Source organism: Catharus ustulatus, chromosome 1 (genome assembly GCF_009819885.2).
Source record: "Catharus ustulatus isolate bCatUst1 chromosome 1, bCatUst1.pri.v2, whole genome shotgun sequence".
Lineage (NCBI taxonomy): Eukaryota > Metazoa > Chordata > Aves > Passeriformes > Turdidae > Catharus > Catharus ustulatus.
The window spans coordinates 163,743,114-163,769,101 of record NC_046221.1 but is presented as its reverse complement, the minus strand read 5'-3'; the positions used below and the strand labels follow the sequence as shown (position 1 = coordinate 163,769,101).

The following is a 25,988-nucleotide window of genomic DNA, read 5'->3' as shown; positions in this document are numbered from 1 at the left end:
TTTAATTTGGGTTTTTTTGGGGGGAATTTTTGGGATTTCTGAGGGGAAGTCTGGGGATTTTTTGGGGATTAGAGGGAATTTTTTTTGTTTTTTGGAGGGATTTTTGGGAATTCTGAGAGGAATTTTTGGGGATTTTTGTGGGGATTTTTGGGATTTCTGAAGGCAATTTTGGGGATATTTTTTGAGGGTTTTTTTGGGAATTCTGAGGGGAGTTTTTGGGGAAAAAAAGGTGGGAAAATCAAACCTGAAAGGACCCTCATGACGGCCTCAGCCTGGCCAGGCCGGAAGGATTCGAATCCCAAAATTTTCAGAGCATCCAAAACTTCTTCTGGAGGATCTGTGGAATTTTAAAAAGTGAAAATTTAGAATTTTGGTTAAAAATTGATTTTTTTAAAAAAAATGTAATTTTAAAATTTTAATATTTAAATTTTAATTTAATATTTAAATTTAAATTTCTGAATTTACCTGGGATTGTCCCGTCGGGGTTTGGGGGATAAAGGGGATCCACGGGAGGTGGGGGAGGGGAAAATTCCTGAAGAAAATCCTGGGAATTTTCTGTGCTGGATCCAACATCTGGAGGGAAAAAAAAGGGAAAAAAATTGGGATTTTAAGAGGAAAAAGGTCTAATTTTTAAGGAAAAAAAATCCCATTTTAGTCCCTTAAATGTCATTTTTGGTGACAAATTCCACAAATTTTGAAGGGAAAATTCCATTTTTAGGATGTAAGCTTTCAATTCTTTGGGAAAATTACTTGTTTCTAAGGAAAACTTCTTTTTTGGGAAAGAAAAATTATTTTTAGGGGGGGGGGAAATCACAATTTTGAGGCCAAAATTCCAATGTTTAGGTCCAAATCCCACATTTTTGAGACCCCAAAATGCCAATTTTTGAGGCCAAACCTCCCTCATTTTCCTGGGAAAAGGAAAAATTCCAAAATTTTGTGTCTTACCAGGAATTTCTGGGATAAAAACTTCGCTGCTCGTTTGGGCCACTTCATCCAGAGTGGGAAGCAACTCCTGATCCTCTGGAATTTCCTCCGAGAATGATTCCAAATTTTTTCCTGGGCATAAAAAAGTCAGAATTCCCAAAATAATCCCATCAGAATTTCCAAAAAATCCACTCAGAACTTCCATAAAATTCCCAAAAAATCCCCAAAACTCTCCTCAGAAATTTGAAAAAATTCCCCCAGAAAAAAATCCCAAAAAATCCCCCCCCCAAATCTCAAAAATCCCCAATCCCCCCAAAAAATCCTAAAAAATCCCAGAAATCTCCCCCAAAATATCCCCCCAAAAATTCCCTCAGAATTCCCAAAATTTCCCCTCACAATTCCCAAGAAGTTCCAAAAACTCAGCTCAGAAATCCTAAAAAAAAAAAAATCCCCTAAAAATGGCCCCAAAATTCCCCTCAGAATTCCCAAAAAATTCTCTCAGAATTCCCAAAATTCCCTTCACAATTCCCAAAAAATTCCCATAATTCCTCTCAGAAATCCTAAAAAATAAAAAAATAAAAAATCCCAAAAAAATCCTCCCAAAAATTCCCTCAGAATTCCCCAAAAAATTCCCTCAGATTTCCCAAAAATTCCCCTCAGAAATCCCAAAAAAATCCCTCAGATTTCCCAAAAAATCCCCTCAAAAATCTGAAAAGAAATCCCAAAAAATCCCCTCAGAAATAAAAAAATTTCCCCTCAGAGTTCCCAAAAAAGTAAAAAAAATTCCTCTCAGAAATAAACAATCACTTCAGAATTCCCAAAAAATCCTCCCAAAAATCTGAAAAAAATCTAAAAAAATCCAAAAAAATCCCCAAAATTCCCCTCAGAAATAATAAAAAAAAATTCCCCCTCAGAAATCCAAAAAAATCCCCCACAAAACCAAAAAAATCTCAAAAATTCCTCTCAGATATCTGAAAAAATTCCCCCATAAATCTAAAAATAATCCCAAAAATCCCCCGAAAGAATCCCCCAAGATAGCCTAAAAAATCCCAAAAATCTCCCCCAAAAATTCCCAAAATTTCCCCTAATAATTCCCAAAATTCCCCCTCAGAATTCACAAAAAATTCCAAAAATTCCCCTCAGAAATCCTAAAAAATAAAATCAAATCACCAAAAATTCCCAAAAATCTCCCCAAAAAATCCGCCCCCAAATCCCCTCAGAATTCTCAAAATTTCCCCTCAGAATTCCCAAAATTCCCTTCAGAATTCCCAAAAAATTCCCCTCAGAAATCCTAAAAAAATAAAAAACCAAAAATCACAAAAAAATTTTAAAAATTAAAAAACCCTTAAACCCCGTCCCCAAAATCCCAAAAATTCCCCTCAGAATTCCTGAAAAATTCCCTCAGAATTCCCAAAAAATCCCCCCAAAAATCATAAAAAAATCCAAAAAAATCCAAAAAAATTCCAAAAAAATCCCAAAATTCCCTCCCAAAAATTCCCCTCAGAATTCCCAAAATTTCCCCTCACAATTCCCAAAATTTCCCTCACAATTCCCAAAATCCCGGACTACCTGTGCACTCCGAGGCCCAGTGCCCATTCCCGCCGCACCGGAAGCATCGATCGCCTCCAACCCCTCAGAAATCCCAAAATACCCCAAAACAATTCCAAAAAATATCCCTAAAACCGCTCCAAAATCCCCTCAGAATTGCCAAAATTCCCCTCACAATTCTCAAAAAATTCCAAAAATTCCCCTCGGAAATCCTAAAAAATAAAATCAAATCACCAAAAAATCCCAAAAATCTCCCCAAAAAATCCGCCCCCAAATCCCCTCAGAATTCTCAAAATTTCCCCTCACAATTCCCAAAATTCCCTTCAGAATTCCCAAAAAATCCCCCTCAGAAATCCTAAAAAAAATCCCCAAAAATCACTAAAAAATTTTAAAAATTAAAAAACCCTTAAACCCCGTCCCAAAATCCCAAAACTTCCCCTCAGAATTCCCAAAAAATTCCCTCAGAATTCCCAAAAAATCCCCCCAAAAATCATAAAAAATCTGAAAAAATTCGAAAACTTCTAAAAAAATCCCAAAATTCCCTCCCAAAAATTCCCCTCATAATTCCTAACATTTCCTCTCATAGTTCCCAAAATTTCCCCTCAGAATTCCCAAAAAATTCCCTCAGACTTCCCAAAAAATCCCTCCAAAAAACATAAAAAATCTGAAAAAAATCCCAAAAAAATCCCTGAATTCCCTCACAAAAATTCCCAAAATTTCCCCTCATAATTCCCAAAATTTTCCCTCACAATTCCCAAAATTTCCCCTCACAATTCCAAAAATTTCCTCTCACAATTCCCAAAATCCCGGCCTACCTGTGCACTCCGAGGCCCAGTGCCCATTCCCGCCGCACCGGAAGCATCGATCGCCTCCAACCCCTCAGAAATCCCAAAATATCCCAAAACAATTCCAAAAAATATCCCTAAAACTGCTCCAAAAATCCCCTCAGAATTGCCAAAATTCCCCTCACAATTCCCAAGAAATTCCAAAAATTCCCCTCGGAAATCCTAAAAAATAAAATCAAATCACCAAAAAATCCCCCCCCAAATCCCCTCAGAATTCCCAAAATTCCCTTCAAAATTCCCAAAAAATTTCCCTCACAAATCCTAAAACACCAAAAAAGATAAAAATCCCCAAAAATCACTAATAAATTAAAAAATTCCTTAAACCCCATCCCCAAAATCCCAAAAATTCCCCTCAGAATTCCCGAGAAATTCCCTCAGAATTCCTAAAAGATCCCCCTAAAAAAATCCCCTGAAAAATCATAAAAAATCTGAAAAGAATCCCAAAATTTCCTCCCAAAAATTCCCCTCACAATTCCTAAAATTTCCTCTCATAATTCCCAAAATTTCCCCTCAGAATTCCCAAAATTCCCCTCAGAATTCCCAAAAAATTCCCTCAGAATTCAAAATAATCGCCCCAAAAAACATAAAAAATCTGAAAAAAAATCCCCCAAAATTCCCCAAAAAATCCCAAAATTCTCTCCCAAAAATTCCCAAAATTTCCCCTCACAAATCCCAAAATTTCCCCTCACAATTCCCAAAATTTCCCCTCACAATTCCCAAAATTTCCCCTCACAATTCCCAAAATCCCGGCCTACCTGTGCACTCCGAGGCCCAGTGCCCATTCCCGCCGCACCGGAAGCATCGATCGCCTCCTCCCCCAAATTTTTTTCTCCATTTCTGCTTCCAAACCTGGGAAAAATAAAAAAAAATCCCAAATCTCAAAATTCCAGCAGGAGAATTCCCAAAAAAATCCAAAATTTGGGAATTTTTCTCACCTGTTTCCGGAGGAATTTTCCCCTCTGGGATCCGCGGGAAAATGTTTTTCTCTTCAGGTTGAGGCGCACGAAATTCCCGGGAGGGGCCCTGAGGGGAAATTGGGATTAAATCCAATGGGAATCTTGGAAAAATCTGATTTTGGGGTTTTTATTTTCAAAGTTGGGGTTATTTTTCTGAAATTTTTTTTTTATTTTGGGGAGTCCCCAAATTTTGGGATTTTTCAAGTTTTTACGTCTGATTTTTGGAGTTTTTTGAGCTTCCTGATTTTGGGATTTTCCAATGTTGGAAAGGCAGAAAAAAAGCCCAAAAAAGTCAGAAAAAAGCCCCAAAAATGCCAGAAAAAAAACCCAAAAAATCTGAAAAAAGCCAATAAAAAGTCTCCAAAAAAGCCAGGAAAAAAAGCCCAGAAAAGCTGGGAAAAAAAACCAAAAAAGCCAGAAAAATGCCCAAAAAAAAGGATGGGAAAAATCACCAAAAACCCACAAAAACCCCTTCAAAAGCCAGCAAAAAAACCTAAAAAAGCTGTAAAAAAGCCCGAATAAACTGTAAAAAATGCCAAAAAGTCAGAAAAAAACCCAAAAAAAACAGGGGGAAAAAAAAATCAAAAAAGTGGGAAAAAAGCCCCCCCCAAAAGCCAGGAAAAAATCCCAAAAATGCCAGAATAAAAACCCCAAAAATGTCAGAAAAAATCCCAATAAAAGGTGGAGAAAGTCCAAAAAAACCCAGGAAAAAAGTCCCAATAAACCCCCCCAAAAAAACCCAAATAAGCTGGGAAAAAAGCCAAAAAAAGGTCAGAAAAAATGGCCAAAAGGTCAGAAAAAAGACAAAAATAATCAAAAAGAAAAGCCAAAGAAAGTTGGAAAAAAAGCCAGGAAAAAAGCTGGAAAAATGTCCCAAAAATCCAGGAAACACCCCCCCCAAAAAAAAACCCAGAAATAAAGTGGGAAAAAGCCAGAAAAGATCCCAAAGAAACCAGACAAAAATTTAAAAAAAAGTCAGGAAAAAAAATTTTTAAATTGGAAAAAAAATAGCAAAAAAGTAAAAAAAAACCCCAAAAAATCCAGAAAAAAAGTTTAAAAAGTCAGAAAAATCAGAAAAAAAGCACAAAAAAAGCTGGAAAAAGTCGGAAAGAGTCAAAAAAAAAATCCCAAAAAAAGCCAGAAAAAAAAACCCAAAAAGCTGAAAAATACAAAAAAGACAGGAAAAAAAAAAATAGAAAAAAACAAAAAAAATAGTCAGGGAAAAAAAACCCAAAAAAGGCAGAAAATTAGCCAAAATAATTTGGAAAAAAAACAAAAAAAGCTGAAAAAAAATCCCAAAAAACCAGAAAATATCGCCCCAAAAAAAGCCAGAAAAATGTCCAAAAAAAGCTGTAAAAAAAACTAAAAGGTCAAAAAAAACCCCCAAAAATCCAGGAAAAAAGCCCAAAAAGGCCAAGAAAAAAAAGCCTAAAAAATCCTGAAGAAAGCCCAAAAACATGCTGGGAAAAATCCAAGAAAAAAACCCAGAAAAAAGCCCAAAAAATATGGAAAAAACCCCAAAAAAGAAAAAAAAATCCCAAAAAAAGCTTCCACAGAAAACCACAAAGAACAAATCAGCACGAAGGAAAAACCAGGAAAAGTCCCCAAAAAATATTGGGGAAAATAGTCCCAAAAAAGCCAGAACAGACAAACCAAAAATACCAGAAAAAAACCCCAAAAAAATCAGAAAAAAACCCCAAAAATGCCACAAAATAAGCCAAAATAATTTGGAAAAAAGCCCAAAAATAGCTGAAAAAAATCCCAAAAAACCAGAAAATAGCCCCCCAAAAAAATGTCCAAAAAACGCTGGGAAAAAAACCCCAAAAGGCAAAAAAAACTCCCCAAAAATCCAGGAAAAAAATCCCAAAAAAAGTCAAAAAAAACAAGACAAAAATACTGAAAAAAACCCAAAAAATCAGGAAAAAAACATAAATTCCAGAAAAAAAACTCTTAAAAACCTCCAAAATTATGGAATTACCGAGTTTTGCGAGCAGGTTTGGATTTTTCCTCCTCTTCCACTTTTTTTCCCGAGCGTTTCTTCACCTTCCCAGCTCCACTTTGGAATTCCGGCCTCTCTCCCTCATCCTCATTTCCCTCCTGGATTTCCCTCATCCCAAAAATTCCCAAATTTTTCCTCATCCCAGAAATTCCCGGATTCGATTCTCGGAGGCCTCTGCGGAGCTTGGCCGGAATTTCCGCGGCTCCTCCACCTTCCCGGGGCCGTTTCCTCGCGGAATTTCCGACGGATTCGAGAATTTCCCCTTTTTCCCTCAGAAATTCCGGATTTTCCGTCGCCAATTCCGGATTTTCCTTCGTCAATTTTGGTTTTTCTGTCGCCAATTTCGGTTTTTTCCGGCGCCAATTTCGGTTTTTTCCGTCGCCATTTCCATTTTTTCCGTCGCCAATTCTGGTTTTTCCGGCGCCGATTTCGGTTTTTCCGGGAATTCTTCCGTTTTTTCCACGAATTCTTGGCACCTCTCGATCCATCCGGGATCCAACGATCCCAAAGTTTTCGCCACCTTCTCCTTCAACCTCTGGAATTTTTCGGGAACGGGGGAAAATTTGGGATTTGTCGGGAATTTGAGAGGCCCCAATCCCGGAACCGAAGGAGGAAGGACGAGGTCGTCGAATTCTTCGGAATTTTCCATTTTTTTGGGATTTTCCGACTTTTCCGGCGGCTCCGCGGCTCCGCGCTCCGGGGATTTTTGGGATTGGGGGATTTTTGGGGTTTTTCTGGGATTTGGGGTCCTCCGAAGGGTCAGGGGGGGTTCCTGGAGGGAAGGGAGGGGTCAGATCCCGATTTTTTTCTCCCCTGGAATTTCAAATCCTAAATTAAACGAGGATCGGATTTTTGGGGTCGCGGATTTTGGGGAATCCAAGTTTTGGGGTCTCCCAAGTTTTAGGGGTTCCCTGATTTTGGGGTTTCTGATTTTGGGGTCTCTGATTTTGGGTGGGTCTCCAATTTTGGGTTTTTTGGTTTTGGGATTCTTCAATTTTTGGGGTCTCCAGTTTTAGGATTCTCCAATTTTTGGGATCTCTGATTTTGGGGTTTCTGATTTTGGAGTCTCCAGTTTTTGGGGTCTCTGAGTTTGGGGTTTCTAATTTTAGGGGTCCTTAATTTTGGGGTTTTTTATTTTGGGGTCCCTGATTTTGGGGTCTCCAATTTTTGGGGTTTGTGATTTTGGGGATCCCTGATTTTGGGATTCTCCAACTTTTGGAGTCTCCCAAATGGGGATTCTCCATCTTTTGGCGTCTCCTCTTTTGGGATTCTCCAATTTTTGGGGTCCCAGATTTTGGGGATTCCTGAATTTAGGGTTTTTTGATTTTGGGGTCTCCAATTATTGGGATCTCTGATTTTGGGGTTTCCAATTTCTGGGCATTGTGAATTTGGGATTTTTGATTTTGGAGCCCAACTCTGGGGTCCCCAACTTTTGGAATTTCCAGTTTTTGGGGTGTCCCTTTTCTGATTCCCTGAATTTTGTTGTCTTCAATTCTTGGGGTTTCTGATTTTGGGGATCTTTGATTTTGGGATTCTCCAATTTTTGGGATTTCTGATTTGGGGATCTCTGATTTTGGGATTCTCCAGTTTTTGGGGTCCCTGATTTTGGGGATTCCTGAATTTAGGGCTCCATGATTTTTGGGCTTTTTGATTTGGGGTCTCCAACTTTTGGGGTCTCCAGTTTTGGGATTCTACAATTTTTGGGGTCCCAGATCGTGGGGATTCCTGAATTTAGGGGTCCTTGACTTTGGGGTCTCCAGTTTTTGGGGTCTCCCTTTTTTTTTTTTGGGTCCCTGATTTTTGATGTCTCAAATTTTTGGGGTTTCTCATTTTGGGATTCTCCATCTTTTGGGGTCTCCCAAATGGGGATTCTCCATCTTTTGGCGTCTCCTCTTTTGGGATTCTCCAATTTTTGGGGTCCCAGATTTTGGGGATTCCTGAATTTAGGGGTCCTTGATTTTGGGGTCTCTTAATTTTTGGGGTCATAGATTTTGGGGTCTCCCTTTTTTTGATACCCTGATTTTTGATGTCTCAAATTTTTGGGGTTTCTGATTTTGGGATTCTCCATCTTTTGGGGTCTCCCAATTTGGGATTCTCCAATTTTTGGGGTCCCAGATTTTGGGGATTCCTGAATTTAGGGGTCCTTGATTTTGGGGTCTCTTTAATTTTTGGGGTCATAGATTTTGGGATTCTCCAATATTTGGGATCTCTGATTTTGGGATTTCTGATTTTAGGGGTCTCCAATTTTTGGGATCTCTGATTTTGGGGTTTCTGATTTTGGGGTCTCTGCTTTTGGATGGGTCTCCAATTTTTGGGGTCACAGATTTTTGGATTCTCCAATTTTTGGGACCTCTGATTTTGGGGTCTCCAATTTTTTAGTGTCCCTTTTTTTGGGAGGACCTGATTTTTGATGTCTCAAATTTTTGGTGTTTCTGATTTTGGGATTCTCCAACTTTTGGGGTCTCTGATTTTGAGAGTTCCTGAACTTAGAGGTCCTTGATTTTGGGGTCTCTCAATTTTTGGGGTCATAGATTTTGGGATTCTCCAATATTTGGGATCTCTGATTTTGGGATTTCTGATTTTTGGATTCTCCAATTTTTGGGATCTCTGAGTTTGGGGTTTCTGATTTTATTGGTCCTTGATTTTGGGGTCTCCAGTTTTTGGGGTCTCCCTTTTTTTGATACCCTGATTTTTGATGTCTCAAATTTTTGGGGTTTCTGATTTTGGGATTCTCCATCTTTTGGGGTCTCCCAATTTGGGATTCTCCATCTTTTGGAGTCTCCAATTCTGGGATTTTCCAACTTTTGGGGTCCCAGATTTTGGGGATTCCTGAATTTAGGGTTCTTTGATTTTGGGGTCTCCAATTATTGGGATCTCTGATTTTGGGGTTTCCAATTTCTGGGCACTGTGATTTTGGGATTTTTGATTTTGGGGCCCAACTCTGGGGTCCCCAACTTTTGGAATTTCCAGTTTTTGGGGTGTCCCTTTTCTGATTCCCTGAATTTTGTTGTCTTCAATTCTTGGGGTTTCTGATTTTGGGAATCTTTGATTTTGGGATTCTCCAATTTTCGGGATTTCTGATTTGGGGATCTCTGATTTTGGGATTCTCCAGTTTTTGGGGTCCCTGATTTTGGGGGTTCCTGAATTTAGGGCTCCATGATTTTTGGGCTTTTTGATTTGGGGTCTCCAACTTTTGGGGTCTCCAGTTTTGGGATTCTACAATTTTTGGGGTCCCAGATCGTGGGGATTCCTGAATTTAGGGGTCCTTGACTTTGGGGTCTCCAACTTTTGGGGTCTCCCTTTTTTTTTGGGGTCCCTGATTTTTGATGTCTCAAATTTTTGGGGTTTCTCATTTTGGGATTCTCCATCTTTTAGGGTCTCCCAGTTTGGGATTCTCCAATTTTTGGGGTCTCCATTTTTTATGGGTCCCTGATTTTTGATGTCTCAAATTTTTGGGGTTTCTGATTTTGGGATTCTCCATCTTTTGGGGTCTCCCAATTTGGGATTCTCCAATTTTTGGGGGCCCAGATTTTGGGGATTCCTGAATTTAGGGGTCCTTGATTTTGGGGTCTCTTAATTTTCGGGGTCATAGATTTTGGGATTCTCCAATATTTGGGATCTCTGATTTTGGGATTTTCTGATTTTGGGATTGTCTGATTTTGCGGTCCTTAATTTTGGGATCTCTGATTTTTGGGGTTTCTGATTTTAGGATTATCCAACTTTTGGGGTCTCCAATTTTTGCAGTCTCAAACTTTGGGATCTCTGATTTTAGGATTATCCAATTTTTGGGGTCTCTGGGTTTTGGGATCCCTGATTTTTGGGATCCTCCAATGTCTGGGGTCTTTGATTTTGGTATTGTCAGATTTTGGGGTCTTTAGTTTTGGCCTTTTTCATTTTGGGGTCTCCAAATTTTGGCTTCCTTAATTTTGGGGTTTCTGATTTTTGGGTTCTCTCATGTGGGGGTCCCAAATTTTGGGATTCTCTAAGTTTCAGGGTCCCAGATTTTGGGATTCTTTAACTTTTGGGGGTCCCTGATTTTAAGATTTTTCAACTTTTAGGGTCCCAGATTTTGGGATTTTTCAACTTTTGGGCTCCTTGATTTTAGGATCTCCAATTTTTGAAATCTCTCATTTTGGGCTTCCTGATTTTTGGGGTGTCTTGAGATTCCCTAACTTTAGGGACCCCAAATTTTGGGGTGAAGAATCCCCCAAAATTCCCCCTAGAAAATCCCTTTTCCCTTTTTCCCCCCCATTCCCAACCTTCCCAGTTGTTCCCAGTTTGGCTTTGAGCTTCATCCCATAAAATTCTGCTGAAATTCCTGGCCCGGGGTTCCCGCTCCGACTTTTCCCGGGAATTTTCGGAGCCCGGTTCAGGTGGGAGCCCCAAAATCCCGAATCTTCCACCTGCAACGATACCAAAATCCCAAAAAATCCCCCAAAGTTGCTCAAACCTGATCCAAAATCCTAAAAAACTCCACAAATCTGTTCAATCCCTGCCCAAAATCTCAACCCATCCCCCCCAAAAAACCTGAAATCCACCCCAAAAACCCCAAAATCCCCAAAAAACCCAAATCCCAAAATACCCCAAACCCCAAAAAACCCCTAATTCAAAAAAAAACCCCAAATCCCCCCAAAAACTCAAATCCCCCCCAAAAAAACCCAAATCAACAAAAAAACCCAAATCCTATTTTCCAGCCCCAAATTCCAAAAGCCCTCAAATGTCAAAAACCCCAAAATCCAAAGAAATCCTAAAATCCAAAAAATCCCAAACTAAAAATACCCCAAACCCAAAAAAACCCAAATCCCAAAAATACCCAATCCCCTAAAAAAAACCCCAAATCCAAAAACCCAAATCCCAAATCCTCAAAAATCCCCAAATATCAAAAACCACAAATCTCCCCAAAAAACCTAAATAAAAAATCTCCAAGTCCCAAAAAGTCCCAAATCCCAAAAAATCCCAAATCCCAAAAAAAATCAAATTCCAAACAAACCCCAAAATCCCAAAAAACCCAAACCCCCAAAACTCAAAAAAACCCCCCAAACCTCAAAAAAACCCAATCCCATAAAAAAACCTAAATCCCAAAAGCCCCAAATCCCAAAAACACCCAAATCCCAAAAATGCTCAAATAAAAAAACCCCAAATCAAAAAACCCGAAAACTCAAACCCCCAAACAAACCAAAAATCCCCACAAATCCCCAAAAAACCCCAAATCCCAAAAAAACCCCAAACCCCAAAAACCCCAAACCCCAAAAACCCCAAATCCCAATAACCTCAAATCCCACCCCCAAAAAACTCCAAAATCCCATGAAAAATCCCCAAATTTTTTTAGGATCGAGTCAAAATTTGAGAAACCCCAAAACATTTTAGGGTTTTTAGGACCTGCTTCACTTTTGGGATTTCCTGGGATCCCGATTGTCCCGAAAATTCCGAAGTTTTTCCGGAAGATTCCGAAGTTTTTTCCGCTTTTTTCAGCCTCGCGTACTCCTGGTAGAGTCCTTAGGGAAAATTCCGGGAATTTTTGGGGGGAAATTTTGGGATTTTTGTGCAAATTTGAGGTTTGGAAACCCCAAAAACCCCAAAATTTCCCCCAAACTCACGGCGGGTCTCGGGCGGGGCCTCCTCGATGTCGGCCTGGGAGGGAAAAAGGAACAAAATGGCGGATTTGGGGTTTGGGGGGATTTTTATGGGATTTGGGTTTTGTTATGGGATTTGGGGGGTTTTTAATGGGATTTGGGGTTTTTGGGGTTTGAGGTTTTTGGGGTTTGGGGTTTTTGGGGTTTGGGGTTTTAGTGCTCTTGGCTTTTTGGAGATTTGGGTTTTTTTGGGATTTTTAAGGATTTGGGGTTCGGGGTTTTGGGATTTGAGGTTTTTTAGGGTTTGAGGATATTTAGGGATTTGGGGTTATTGGGAATTGGGGTTTTTGGGGATTTGGAGTTTTTGGGGTGCGGGTTTTTTATTTGAGGTTGTTATGGGATTTGGGGTTTTGGGATTTTTATGGGATTTGGGGTTTTTTGGGTTTGAGATCTTTGGGATTTTTGGGAGTTGGATTTTTGGGGATTTGGGGTTTTTTGGGATTTGGGGTTTTAGTGTTCATGGGGTTTTGGGGTTTTCAGGATTTGGAGTTTTTTGGGTTTTGGGGTTTTCAGGATTTGGGGTTTTGGGGGTTTGGCATTTGGGGTTTTGGGGGTTTGAGGTTTTGGGATCTGAGGTATATTTGGGGTTTGGGTTTTTGGAGATTTGGGTCTTTTTGGGATTTTTGAAGATTTGGGGTGGGGGTTTTTGGGATTTGGGGTTTTGGGGGATTTAAGGTTTTTTGAGATTTGAGTTTTTTGGAGTTTCGGTTTTTGGGATTTTGGGGGATTTGGGGTTCTGGGGGATTTGGGGGATTTTTTATGGGATTTGGGGTTTTGGGGGATTTGGAGTTTTTGGGGTTTGGGTATTTTAGGGTTTGGGGAATTTTTTATTTAAGGTTGTTATGGGATTTGGGGTTTTGGGGGGGTTTTTTATGGGATTTGGGGTTTTTTTATGGGAATTGGGATTTTGGGGGTTCGGGGTGTTTGGGGATTTTGGGGTTTGGGGTGTTTGGGATTTTTTGGGAGGTGGGTTTTTGGGGATTTGGGGTTTTTAGGGATTTGGTGTTTTTGGAGTTTGGGGTTCTTTGGGGGTTTGAGGGTTTTGGGGATTTTTAGGGATTTGGGGAGTTTTGGAATCTGGTGTTTTTGGAGTTTGGGGTTTTAGTGTTCTTGGGGTTTTGGGGTTTTCGAGATTTGGAGTTGTTTGGGATTTGGGGTTTTGGGGATTTTTTGGGAGTTGGGTTTTTGGGGATTTGGGGGTTTTTGGGGTCTGAGGGGTTTTTTTTATTTTTATGCATTTGGGGAGATTTGGGATTTGGGGTTTTTGGAGGGAATTGGCGGGGGAGGGATTTTGGATTTTTTGGGGAATTTGGGCTTTTTTGGGGGTGTTTTTGGGGTGTTTTTAGATTTGAGGTTTTTTTGGGGGAATTTGGCCCTTTTAAAATCCACCCTAAAACCCTTCCAAGGACCCCCCTCAGACTCTCACCCACCTGAGTCCCCAAATCCCCCCCAGGCACCTCAAAAACAACCCCAAACACTCAAGGGAAACCCCAAAAACACCCAGGACCGCCCTAAACCAAACCTGCCCCGTTCCACGGACTCCCAAAACCAACCCAAGGGCCCTCTCAGCACCCCAAAAACCACTCCAAGGACACCTCAAAAGCCTCAGGACACCCCGAAACAAAACCTGCCCCATTCCAGGGACCCCACAACGACAACAGAACCACCCCGAGGACCCCCAAACCAGCTCCCCCCAATTCCAGGGATTCCCCTCAGGGATTTACCCCCTCACAAATTCCCGCCGCGGCCCCTCAGCAGCACCTGGCTGGGTTTCCGCCGCCGTTCCCGCAGGAATTCCGCTTCCCAGCGCTTCAGCAGCACCTTCAGCTCCTGCTGCCGTTCCATGGCCGCGGGAACCGGGATCAGGGATCGGGATCAGGGATGAGGGATCGGGATCGCCATGCAGGGGGACGCGGGTCGGACCCCAGAGCCGCCTCAGAGCGAACCTCCCGCTCCCGCCCAGCGTCAGCCAATAGGAAAGCAGGGATTAGTGATTGACAGCGAAAAGCACCAATGGAAAGGCGCAATGTCGCAGCCTTTGCCCACGACACGTTGAGCCAATGAGAATTCAAAAAAGCAATGACTGACAGCTGAAGAAGTCCAATGAATGTAAAGAATCGGGGCGGGTCTTGCTCACTGAACGCGCAGACACGGAAGCGGCTCCTAAAAGTCGGGCTGGGGGAGAGTGGGGTCGGTGGGCAGGCGGTGAGTGAGGGGCGCCGTGTCCGGCGGTGCATCAGGGCCGGTTTTAGGGATCCCTGAGGGGACTTGGGGATAATTTGGGCATCCCTGAGGGAATTTCGAGATTCCCGAAAGGGCTTGGGATCCTTCCGGGATTTTGGGGTGGCCCTGGTGGGGTGGAGGTACTCTGGGACCTCTTTTTCGGGAACTTTGCTGGGAGTACCCTCACAACACCGCCCCCACCTTCTCCCACAGCTTCCCCTTTCTTCAGGATATCCCTGGATTCGGAGTTTCACTGCAATTCTCCCCTGGTGATTTCTCATCCTGTGCGTGAAGCACGGAAAAACTCTCTATAACCCACAGAAGAAGTTCTAAGAGTAGGTGTGTATTTATTCAGCGCTGAGGTGCATGGGCGATAGCTCCTCCAAAAACACGCACACCTTTGGCGACCTGCGCCTCTCCTTTTATTCTCTACAAACTGGGACTGCACAATACGCCTGATACACATTCATTGCCTGTCTCTGCTTCATATTAAAATTAGCTCCACACCTCTTTATGGCTGCGCATTGTTCCTTTCTGCTCGCTCTGGTGTTCACCTGGGGGTCTTTGGGATGAAATAAATAGTCTTCCTCTCAGATGAACTCTTCACCTTGCCTCCTTGCCCATGCTCTCTTTTTATTCCTTTGGTCATCTTCCCGACTTTGATACCATTTTTCCTGGTTTCAGGGGTCTGAGGACCCCCTTATCCTGTACTACCTTTGTCCTTGCATCCTGTTTGCACACTCCAGCTCCTGACCTCACCTTGTAGCCTTGCTCTCCTCCTGTTCTTGTCAGCACTGTAAATTACAGTAAACACACAGTTTTGTCAGGCCCTTTAGTCAAAGCATTTCTTGATGCTTGATTCCTAATTCTTAGTTTCTCTGTCTCAGAGGTGCCCCCAATTTCACCTAATTCCCACATCCCCACAGAATCCATGGATTCCCTTGTTTTCCTCTGCGTCCACGAAGTCGTCACCCAGCGCCCTCTTCCCGACATTCCTCCCCATCTCTATCCTGTCATTTTCGAATTGACGTTCCTGGCTGGAATACTCCCGGTCCTGCAGGATTTGGTGGCCACTTGGCCTTTCCCGGTGCTCAAATTTCAGCGGCCTGTGGGACAATGGGAAGATCTCTGGGTGGATCGCTGCTGCGACTGCATCCAGGCCATCATCCAGGCCGTGGTGGATCAGCTCCGGCGGGAGTTGGAAGAGCCTGGCAGTGATTCCAGGTGGGTTTTGGGAATTCCAGCATGGTCACAACCTCTAATACCTCCAGGTATTTTCATGGTATCTTCCTATTTTTTCCAGTGGGTGCCGGCTGCGCATGCTGGACATGACAGGAATTCCTGATGATGCAGACAGCAGGAGAATCTGGTCCTGCACTGAGGTTTTGGCCAAGGCTTGCGTGGAGGTGTCCAAGCACCAGCAGGAATTTCAGAGGCACAGAACCAGCGGGCACACAGGAGTCTCTGGAGCCATGACGGCAGCGGCCTCTCCACAGCTCCGGGGCGTGGACGTCCACGCTGACGTTGTCGTTGATGGAACATCCTACCAGATCCTGCACGACGCGCTCCAGACAGGAGCCGCCGGCCCGCTGCGCCTCAAGTGCCGCGAATTGCAAGCTCTGTGCCTTTCAGCATCCCAGATCGTGACTTTGTTGGAATCTCTGGATCCATCCTGGCTGCACAGAGTGAATCTCTACTTCATTAATTTGGGATTGACCGAGCTTTCAGTGATCCTGCCTCACCTCACGCGCTTCCCGGAGCTGCGCAGCCTCAAGCTCTGGAACATCACCATGGACGTGCAGCACCCGACGCCTGAATCGGCCAACAGACTCCGCTGCGTGGCCAGGCAGCTGGGAATGCTGCCCAGCCTCCAGGAGCTCAACCTGCGATCCGCCCGGCTCCCTGGGAATCTGTGCCACATCCTCTGGTGAGTTCCCCACAGTACAGGGCCTTCTCTGCGCTGGGGGGATTCACAATGGTTGGGTTCAAGGATCTTGGGGATCTCTTCCAAGCTGAGTGATCCTGTGGTTCCAGGATTTCATTCTCCCAATGTTCCCATGATTCCATTATCCCAATATTTCGTGACTCCATTGTCCCATAATTCCATGATCCCAAAATTCCATGATTGCCAAAGGCTGAAGTTCAGGATCTTGGAGGTCTTCTCCAATCTTAGTGACCCCATGATTCCAGGATTTTGTTATGCCAATGTTCCCATGATCCCATGATGCTGTTATCCCAATAGCTCATGACTGAATGATTCCATCTTCCCATAATTCCATGATCCCAAAATTCTATAATTCCCAGATTCCCAAAGGCTGAACTTCACGATCTTGGAGATCATGTCCAATTTTAGTGACGCCATGATTCCAGGATTTCATTATCCAAATATTCCCAACATGATTCTGGTACCCTAATCCTTATTTCCAGAATTCCCAAAGTTTGGGCTCGATGGTCCCTGAGATCTTTTCTAACCTTAGTGATCCCTGGATTCCATGATCCCATTATCCCAATAGTCCAGGAGTCTATGATTCTATAATTCCTTGATTCCAGGATTCCCAAAGGTTGGACTTAATGATCCCGAAGCCTTTTCCAGCTTTAATGGCTCCGTGACACCATAACTCCATGGTCCCCTAATTCCATAACTCTGTGATCCCATGACCCCCTAACTCCACAATTCCACAAGTCCTGGGCTCCATGATCCCATAATCCCAAGATTCATAAAGCTTGAACTTGGAGATTTTGCCCAGCCTCAGTGATGCCATTATTTCATGGTTCCGTGACCCCCTCATTTTTCAAAATCCCAGGATTTTGAGGTTGAACTCGATGTTCTTGGAGTTCCTTCCCAAGCTTACCCATCCCACGATTCGAAGGATGCAATGCCAGCTCTCATTCCCCATGTTTCCCCCACGAATCCCGACATTCCCAGCTCCTACCAGTCCTCCCTTGGGCCTCACCTCTCCCTTTTCCCTCCCGCCAGTGACCTCCAGGCTCCGTTGGAAAGCTTGAATTTGGGCTACTGCTCCCTCATTCCCGATGACCTCACCTTCCTCTCCCAAAGCATCCACGCTCCAGCCCTCAAAAGCTTGGATCTCAGTGGTCTGAACGTTTCCCAAGGCCTGCTGGAGCAACTCCAGCTGCTCCTGGAGAAAGCCTCGGCCTCGCTGCTGTACCTGGATCTCTCGTATTGCCACATTGCCGACTCCCACCTGGCCGTGCTGCTCCCGACGCTCCTGTGCTGCTCCCGCCTGCGCTTCCTGGGACTCGAAGGAAATCCCCTGTCCACGGCCGCGATCAAGGATCTGCTCCAGAAAACCTTGGAGCTGCCAAATCTCCACCTGGTCGTGTATCCCGTCCCCCTGGATTGCCACACGCTGGACCCGTCAGAATTCGATAGTGATTTCTTTTATGAGTCTGTGGATGAGGAGCTTTTTTTAGCAGCCAAGGCGGAGATTTTCCAGCTGTTGGAGAATTCTGGGAGAACTGACCTCGTCTGGACTGACAAACTCGAGAGCCTCGAAGACCTGGACGACTCCTTGTGATTTGGGAAAACCTTGGAGGCAGGAAAAGCTCAGAGCCTCCATCACAAAAAAGCACTACTGCCTCCTTCCAGACATCAGGGTGTTTTCTGCCTTATTCTGCTGCTCTTCTGTGGCATTCCAGTGTTTTTTTCCTTTCAATTCAGTGCATTTTTCCATGGTTTTGTTTGTTTCTCACCTCATCCTGATGTTTTATCAGCCCTTTCCCAAGAGTTTTTCCTGGTTTCAAAGATTTCTGCCATGTTTTTGGTTTTTCCTCCCCAACTCAATATTTTGCCCCACATCCCAGTATTTTTCCCCCTATTTCATTAATTTTCCAGCCTGTCCTGGTGTTTTTTCAGCCCACCCTGGTATTTTTGCGCCTCATCCCAGTATTCTTCCATTCCATTTCATGATTTTTCCATCCAATCCCGGTGTTTTTTCCATCAGGATTCGTTTTGCACGGCCAAATTCCAGGAGGCTGCAAGGCTGCAATCCACGGGAAGCTGCCGGAAGCTTCTCCCGTGTCCAGCCAATCCCGTGAACAGCAGCGACACCTCTGGAATAAGAATGAAATTGGAAGCAACCAATGATAGCACAGCTGGAATTCCAGAGCAGGAATCTGGGAAAGGAACAACTCCGGAGATGATTCCAAGGTGCTGGAGTGGAAATTCCCAAAATTCTGTGGTCATCCAAAGGGAAGCTCATCCTGGAGCTGGATCTTGGGAAAAACCTGCGTATCCATGGAAAAAGGAGCAGATTCCTGGCAGCAATCCCACAGAGGGAAAAAAATCTTTGGATCAGGATATTCCTGACGTATTGACCCCTTGGAAAACTCCAAGAGAATTGTCTTCCATGGGAATGACACACTGCAGAAATCCATGGAACACTCTTGCTGCGGGATGGATTTGCATTAGAAAATGCTCTGAAAACTGACCTTGGGATGGATTCACAGAGAAATCCATGGAAACCTCCCCTGGGATGGCCCCGGCTCCCAGCACTGCTGGAGGGATTGAGGGAAAGCTGGGAAAGTGAATTTGGGGAGGGAAAAGTTGGATTTGGGGTCTTGTTATCCTGCTCTGATTCTATTGGAAATAAACTCATCCTATCCCAGATCCTGAGTCTGTCGTGCCCAGACGGAATTTTCCGAGGGATGTTTCCTGATCCTTATCCCGATCCATGAATCCTCCATGTTTTCCTTCATTTCCACCTCCTTTTGGAGTTTTTCCACCTAATCCTGGTAATTGTCCACCTCATTCTGGAGTCTTTTCACTTTTTACCTCTGTTTTTCCACCTCATTTTGGTGAGTTTGTCACCCTGGTGTTTCCCGGCCTTTTCCCAGTGTTTTTTCTCCTCATCCCGATGTTTTTCCACCTCATTTTTCTGTTTTCTGCCTCAACTCAGGATTTCACCCCCCCATCCCATTTTTTCAATCCTCATTCTAGTGTTTTCCCTCTTTATTTTGGTTGTTTTTCACCTCATTTGGGAATTTTTTTTGCCTTATCCCAATATTTTCCCTATCATCCTTTGGTTTTTCCAGCGCATTTTGGTATTTTGGGCCTTCTTCCATTGCTTTTCCACCTTTTTCCATTTTGGTATTTTTCCCCTCATCCCAGTGTTTTTCTGACAAGTCCTGCTGCATATCTGCCTCACTTTTCTAGGGTTTTTCCTGATTTCAGTGGCTCTCCCTTCAACCTTGTGGTTTCCCCCCTCACTTCCGTGTTTTACCACCTCATCCTTGTGGTTTTCCATTGAATTTTTTTATTTTGATACTTTTTCTGTTGGTTTTTTGCCTCATTTTTAGTGTTTTTCCACCTCATCTCAATATTTTCCTGCCTCATTTTGTTGTTTTTTTCTGCCTCATTTAACATTTTTTCTCCTCATCCTGGTGCTTTTTCCCTCATTCCGCTATTTTTCCACCCTGTCCTAGATGCTTTTGTACCTCATTCCAGAGATTTTTCCCTCATCCCGATATTTTCCCTCCTCGTGTTCCAACTTTTTCCCTCATCCCTCTCCTTCTCCTGAAGGGGTCCTGAGAGCCTAGAGGAGAAAATGGCAGGAAACTGAGGGTGGAGGATCTGTGAGGGCACGCAGCGCTAGGAGCCACCTATAGGGGAATTTTATGGGATTGGTTAGTATCTATAGGGATCTGAGACCCTATAGGGAAGCTCTAGGGGTTTTACATGGTCTGGAGATCTACAGGTGTCCCTATAGCGGCAGGAACCCTCCCCAGCCCCTCTCCTTCCACTTCTGCTTCCCCCCAGAACCTTTTCCCCGCCGCCCCACCCGAGGTGCGCACACATTCCGGTCCCCCACGTGGCCACTTGCGGGTGGCGCTGCTGTCGCTGTCACCTGTCGCGACAGGGAGGTGGCCCGGCCGTGTCGGGGGTTGCCGGTGGCTGTCGCGATGAGGGTGGGGGCGCTGCTGCGGCTCTGCGCGCGCCCGGGGCCCCGGTACCTGCAGGGACAGCGGCCGGGGCCTGGAACCCGCGAGTGTTTGTATTACGGGGATCAACATGGACAGGGCAGGCAGAGTCAATAGATTTTTATTTGTTTTGGTTGTTTTGAAGGTTCAATATCCCCAAATTTTCCCCAAACTCACTGCGAGTTTCCTATGGAGCCTCCTCGATGTCAGCCTGGAAGAGATAAACGGCCGGGATTTCGGGATGTGGGAATTATGGAGGATTTGGGGATTTTTGGAATTTGGGGTTGTTTATGGATTTGGGGTTGTTAATGGATTTGGAGATCTTTTGGGATTTGTGGTTCGTTGGGATTTGAACTTTTTAGGATTTGGAGGTTTTTGGGGATGGAATACAGGATGTGGGGGTTTTACGAGCCTTTCGGTATTTTGAGGGGAGTTTCGCATTTTTTTGCGGATTGTGGGTTTTTTGGGATTTGAACAAGTTTCCACAGAATTCAAAGAATCACTTGGCTGGAACAGACCTTCAATATCATTCAGTCCAACCCCTGCCCCAACAGCTCAACAAAACCATGACACCGAATGCCACATCCAGTTCCTTTTAAAACACCCGAGGATGGTGACTCCAGCACCTCCCTGGGCAGACCATTCCAGTACTTGATCACTCTTTCTATGAAAAATTTTTTCCTGACTTCCTACCTAATTTTCCCTTAACACAGCTTCACACTGTGTCCTCTGGTTCTGCCAGCTGTGTCCTGGAGAAAGAGCCCAACCCCACCTGACCACAACCACCATTCAGGGAGCTGCAGAGAGTGATGAGGTCACCCCTGAGTCTCCTTTTCTCCAGGCTGAACGAGCCCAGCTCCCTCAGCCCTTCCTCACAGGGTTTGTGTACCAAGCCATTCCCCAGCGTTTCACAGTTCTATTTCTCCAAAGTATCCAGTCTGATTTGCAAGGCCATCCTTTGACACTTTTTTCCAGCTCCATTTCTCTCTCAACAATACCTGTCCTATTCCATGGCATTTCTAAGTCAGCATTTCTTATCTCCAAGTCTGCACACAGATGCCACAGTGGGAGCCTTCTGGCAGCCCCTGAGAACTCTCTACAAATCCATTTCCCACATTTCCACCTTCTCTCTCGAACAGAAAAATCTTCTTGGATGGTCTTGTTAATTATTTGCCCTGCACAGTGAAGTACACAAGGCACTGTCACTAACATGGCCACTGTAACAATCCTTGCATATAAACCTATTTTGCAAAGCTCCTTTAGCCAAGGTGCAAAACTCCATCCTTCAAACAAGTCGTCCAACCACGATCCATCGTTGGTTTTAATTGGATTTGTTCAATCTCTCCCTTTTTGAAGTTGGTTGTGGATGGACACTGAATGCTCAGACAAGTTTATACAACACAGTCTTTCAAACTCCTCACAACCACGCCCATGTGCCAGTAAAAGAAAATCGATGGGGGCTCTGTTCTGTAAGATTTCATGTCTGACAGCACTGACATCTGTCATCCTGTCACCAATTGCAATGGAAGCAGCTTTGGCTTCCTTACTCAGCCAACTCCCCACTCGGTAGAATTGTTTTAATGCCTCACCTGAGGTAGGTTGAGGCAGAAATAAAGCTGATGATACTCGATTTGCAGGGCCCCAGGGTTTGAAATTGCTGTTCGAGTTTTCTTTATAAACATGGGCAAATCCTTTTTCTCTATTTCAACCTGTCCCATCCCAGGGACTCCCAAAACCAACCAAAGGACCCCCTCAGACCCCAAAACCACCCCAAAGACCCCCCCAGCACCCCAAAAACCACGCTGATGGAACCAAAAACACCCAGTACTCCCCCAAACCAGTCCCTGTAACTGCAGGGATCCCCAAATCACGCCAAAGACCCTCCTTGGTACCCAAAACCACCTCAAGGACACCCTCAATCACCCCAATGACACCCCAATAATCCGAGGACATCCCTAAACCAATTCCACTCCTTCCAGGTATCCCCTAATACTCCAAAGACTCTCTCAGACCCCCTAAAACACCTCTGGAAGCCCAAAAATGACCTCTCCCAGTGCAGGGACACCCCAAAAACACCCAGGACCTCCCTAAACCAAATCTGCCCCATTCCAGGCACTCCCTAAACAACCCCAAAGACCCCAAAACCAGCCCAAGGACACCTCAAAAAAGCCACAGGACTCCCCTAAAACAAATCGCCCAATTCCAGGACACCCCTGAACCACCAAGACCACCCCAGCACCCCAAAAACCACTCCATAGACACCCCAAAAACACCCAGTACCCCCCAAACCAATCCCTCTCATTGCAGGGATCCTGAAATCCCCACAAAAACCCTCCCAGCACCTAAAACCACCTCAAGGGGACCCTCAACAACCCGAAGGACATCCCAAAAAGCTCCAGGACTGCCCTAAAACAATCCCCCTCATTCCAGGGATCCTTGAACTAATCAAAGCCCTGCTCAGAACACAAAATCCCCCCAAAGACACCCAAGCACCACAAAAACCACTCCCCAGGACACCACAAAAGACTCAGGACCCCTCTGAACTGAATGTCCCCATTCCAGGACCTCCCTAAACAAATCCAAAGACCCCAGCACCCCAAAATCATCCCGGGCACTCCAAAAGCAGCACCCACCCACCCCCCGCCATTCCAGGAATTTCCGTCAGCAACTTCTCCAATCACAAATTCCCGCTGCGGCCCCTCAGCAGCACCTGGCTGGGTTTCCTCGCCGTTCCCGCAGGAATTCCGCTTCCCAGCGCTTCAGCAGCACCTTCAGCTCCTGCTGCCGTTCCATGGCCGCGGGAACCGGGATTGGGGATCGGGATCGACATGGAGGGAGACTCGGGACAGACCCCAGAGCCGCCTCAGAGCGAATCTCCCGCTCCCGCCCAGGGCCAACCAATAGAAAAGCAGGTATGAATGATTGACAGGGGACAGAACAAATGGAAAGACGGAATGTCAAAGTGCCTGCCGCGACGACGTTGAGCCAATGAGAATTAAAGAAAATAATGACTGACAGCTGAAGGAGCCCAATGAATGTAAAGCATCAGAGCGGGTCTCGCTCGCTGATTGGCTGCACAACGCGCAGACACGGAAGTGGAGAGTCCAGAATGGCTGGGGCAGAGCGGGGGCTGCGGGCGGTGAGTGAGGGGCGCCATGTTGGGGGGGCCGGCAGGGCCAGTTTTGGGGATCCGTGAGGGGACTTTGGGATAATTTGGGCATCCCTGTGGGAATTTCGAGATTCGCAGAAGGGCATGGGATCCTTCGGGGATTTTGGGGTGGCCCTCGTAGGGTGGGGGCACTCTGGGACCTCTTTTTAGGGAACTTTGCTGGGGGTACCCTCACAACACCGCCCCCACCTTCTCCCACAGCTTCCCTCTTCTTCAGGATATCCTTGGATTCGGAGTTTCCCTGCAATTCTCCCCTGGTGGTTCCTCATCCTGTGCGTGAAGCACGGAAAAACTCTCTATAACCCACAGAAGAAGTTCTAAGAGTAGGTGTGTATTTATTCAGCGCTGAGGTGCATGGGCGATAGCTCCTCCAAAAACACGCACACCTTTGGCGACCTGCGCCTCTCCTTTTATTCTCTACAAACTGGGACTGCACAATACGCCTGATACACATTCATTGCCTGTCTCTGCTTCATATTAAAATTAGCTCCACGCCTCTTTATGGCTGCGCATTGTTCCTTTCTGCTCGCTCTGGTGTTCACCTGGGGGTCTTTGGGATGAAATAAATAGTCTTCCTCTCAGATGAACTTTTCACCTTGCCTCCTTGCCCATGCTCTCTTTTTTGTTCTTTTGTCATCTTCCAGACTTTGATACCAGTTTTCCTGGTTTCAGGGGTCTGAGGACCCCCTTATCCTGTGGTGCCTTTGTCCTTGCATCCTGTTTGCACACTCCAGCTCCTGACCTCACCTTGTAGCCTTGCTCTCCTCCTGTTCTTGTCAGCACTGTAAATTACAGTAAACACACAGTTTTGTCAGGCCCCTTTTAGTCAAAGCATTTCTTGATGCTTCATTCTTAATTCTCAATTTCTCTGTCTCAGAGGTGCCCCCAATTTCACCTAATTCCCACATCCCCACAGAATCCATGGATTCCCTTGTTTTTCTCTGTGCCCGCCGCGTTGTTGCCCAGCGCCCTCTTCCCGACATTCCTGCCCATCTTTATCCCGTCCTTTTCCAAGCGGCATTCCTGGATGGAAGACCCCTGGTCCTGCAGGATTTGGTGGCCACTTGGCCTTTCCCAGAGCTCCACTACCTGCAGCTTGTGGGGGACCTGGAGCTGCACTGGGGTCATCCCAGCATCGATTGTGACCAGGCCGTCATCCAGGGTGTGGTAGCACAGCTCCGGCGGGAGCTGGAAGAGCCCGGCAGTGATTCCAGGTGGGTTTTGGGAATTCCAGCATGGCCACAACCTCCAATATCTCCATGTATTTTGATGGTTTCTTCATATTTTTTCCAGCAGGTGCCAGCTGCGCGTGCTGGACATGACTGGACTTACAGATTTCATGTCAGGCCACACTCCTGCTGGGTGGACCATCTGGTCCAGAACCAAGGCTTTGGCCACGGCTTGTGTGGAGGTGTCCAGGCACCAGGAAGAACTCCAGAGGCAAGGAATCAAGCAGCACAAAGGATGCTCTGGAGTCATGATGGCCAAAGTTGCTCTGCAGCCCCCTGGCGTGGACGTCCACACCGACCTGGTCATTGACAGAATTGCCTACGGGATCCTGTGTGACGCGCTCCAGACCGGAGCCGCTGGCCCGCTGCGCCTCAAGTGCCGTGAATTCCAAACAGAGTACATCTCAGAATCCGAGATCGTGCCTTTGCTGGACTCTCTGGATCCATCCTGTCTGCGGAGGGTGGATCTGAACCTCGAATATTTGGTTGGGCTCTTGGTGATCCTGCCGTGCCTCTCGCGTTTCCCAGAGCTGCGCAGCCTCAAGCTCAGGTACAGGAACTGGGACGTGCAGCACCCAACGCCTGAATCGGCCATCAGAATCCGTGGTGTGGCCAGGCAGCTGGGAATGCTGCCCAGCCTCCGGGAGCTCAATCTGAGATCCACTCAGCTCTCTGGGAATCTGTGCCAGATCCTCTGGTGAGTGCCCCATGGAGCAGGGCCTGCCTGTGCTCTGGGGGGTTGGGCTCGAGGATCTTGGGGGTCTTTTCCAACCGGAATGATCCCGTGTTTCCAGGATTTCATTATCCTGAGGTTCCCATGATTCCATTATCCCAATAATTCGTGACTCCATTGTCCCATAATTCCATGATCCCAGAATTCCATGATTCCAGGATTCCCAAAGGCTGAACTTCAGGATGTTGGAGGACTTCTTCAACCTTAGTGATCCCAGGACTCCAGGATTTCATTATCCCAATATTCCCAAGGTCCAATGATTCCATTATCCCAGTAGTTCATGACTCAGTGTTGCCATTATCCCATAAAATCATGACCCTAAAATTCCCTGTTTCCAGGATTCCCAAGATTTGGGTTCAGTGGGTCTTAAGGATCTTTTTCAGTCTGAAGGATCCATTGATTCCAGGAATTCATTATCCCAATGTTCCCACGATCCTGTAATTGCATTATCGTGATAGCTCATGACTGAAAAATTCCATCACCCCATAATTCCATGATCCTGAAATTCCTTAATTCCAGAAGGCTGAACTTCAGGATCTTAGAGATCATCTCCAATCTTAGTGACCCCGTGATTCCAGGATTTCATTATCTCAACATTCCCAACATGATTCTGTTATCCTAATCCTTAATTCCAGAATTCCCAAAGCTTGGGCTCACTGGTCCCAGAGATCTTTTCAAACCTTAGTGGTTTCCATGATCCCATGATTCCAGTAGTCCAGGACTTCATGATCCCATAATTCCTTGATTTCAGGATTCCCAAAGATTTGACTTAATGATCCCGAAATCTTA

At 45.1% G+C, this 25,988-nt stretch overlaps 3 protein-coding genes and 1 long non-coding RNA gene across 5 annotated transcripts in view; 2 read left to right on the top strand and 2 right to left on the bottom strand.

Moving 5' to 3' along the window:
• The window catches only part of RECQL4 (RecQ like helicase 4), a 54,642-nt gene extending 40,891 nt beyond the window's left edge, over window positions 1–13,751 (bottom strand). The window contains exons 1-9 of the mRNA XM_033064044.2: window positions 13,667–13,751; window positions 11,870–11,903; window positions 11,652–11,767; window positions 10,532–10,675; window positions 6,633–7,044; window positions 2,494–2,556; window positions 946–1,056; window positions 466–573; window positions 245–337 (exon numbers count right to left, since the gene is read on the bottom strand). Coding sequence (XP_032919935.1) covers window positions 245–337; window positions 466–573; window positions 946–1,056; window positions 2,494–2,556; window positions 6,633–7,044; window positions 10,532–10,675; window positions 11,652–11,767; window positions 11,870–11,903; window positions 13,667–13,750 — 1,165 coding nt within the window. The 5' untranslated portion in view covers window position 13,751. The remainder of the gene's footprint in view (window positions 1–244; window positions 338–465; window positions 574–945; window positions 1,057–2,493; window positions 2,557–6,632; window positions 7,045–10,531; window positions 10,676–11,651; window positions 11,768–11,869; window positions 11,904–13,666) is intronic.
• Window positions 13,752–14,036: 285 nt separating this feature from the next.
• LOC117003970 (leucine-rich repeat-containing protein 14-like) lies at window positions 14,037–25,442 on the top strand. The gene is made up of 4 exons (XM_033074370.1): window positions 14,037–14,110; window positions 23,439–23,564; window positions 24,115–24,451; window positions 24,531–25,442. The coding sequence occupies exons 3-4, from the start codon at window positions 24,159–24,161 to the stop codon at window positions 25,165–25,167; spliced, it is 930 nt and encodes a 309-aa protein (XP_032930261.1). The 5' UTR covers window positions 14,037–14,110; window positions 23,439–23,564; window positions 24,115–24,158; the 3' UTR covers window positions 25,168–25,442.
• The window catches only part of LOC117003963 (leucine-rich repeat-containing protein 14-like), a 22,173-nt gene continuing 10,524 nt past the window's right edge, over window positions 14,340–25,988 (top strand). The window contains exons 1-4 of one of the 2 annotated variants that reach the window (XM_033074358.1): window positions 14,386–14,467; window positions 15,016–15,352; window positions 15,432–16,055; window positions 17,106–17,771. In XM_033074358.1, the coding sequence (XP_032930249.1) occupies window positions 15,060–15,352; window positions 15,432–16,055; window positions 17,106–17,667 (1,479 nt within the window). In that variant the 5' untranslated portion in view covers window positions 14,386–14,467; window positions 15,016–15,059 and the 3' untranslated portion in view covers window positions 17,668–17,771. Of the gene's footprint in view, window positions 14,468–15,015; window positions 15,353–15,431; window positions 16,056–17,105; window positions 17,772–22,807; window positions 23,208–25,988 lie in introns of those variants that run through there. The other variant, XR_006163105.1, reaches the window with a different exon arrangement.
• On the bottom strand, window positions 14,534–22,854 carry LOC117003979. Its single transcript, XR_004419568.2, has 2 exons — window positions 22,779–22,854; window positions 14,534–14,922 (listed from the first exon to the last, which is right to left on the bottom strand). It is a non-coding gene; the product is annotated as an uncharacterized LOC117003979 (long non-coding RNA).

Bases quoted from the DNA above. Each gene is read 5' to 3' on its own strand.
- LOC117003970 (XM_033074370.1), top strand. From the start codon at position 24,159: ATGGATTCCCTTGTTTTTCTCTGTGCCCGCCGCGTTGTTGCCCAGCGC. The intron at 24,452-24,530 runs GTGGGTTTTGGG...TATTTTTTCCAG, and splicing joins GAGCCCGGCAGTGATTCCAG to CAGGTGCCAGCTGCGCGTGC.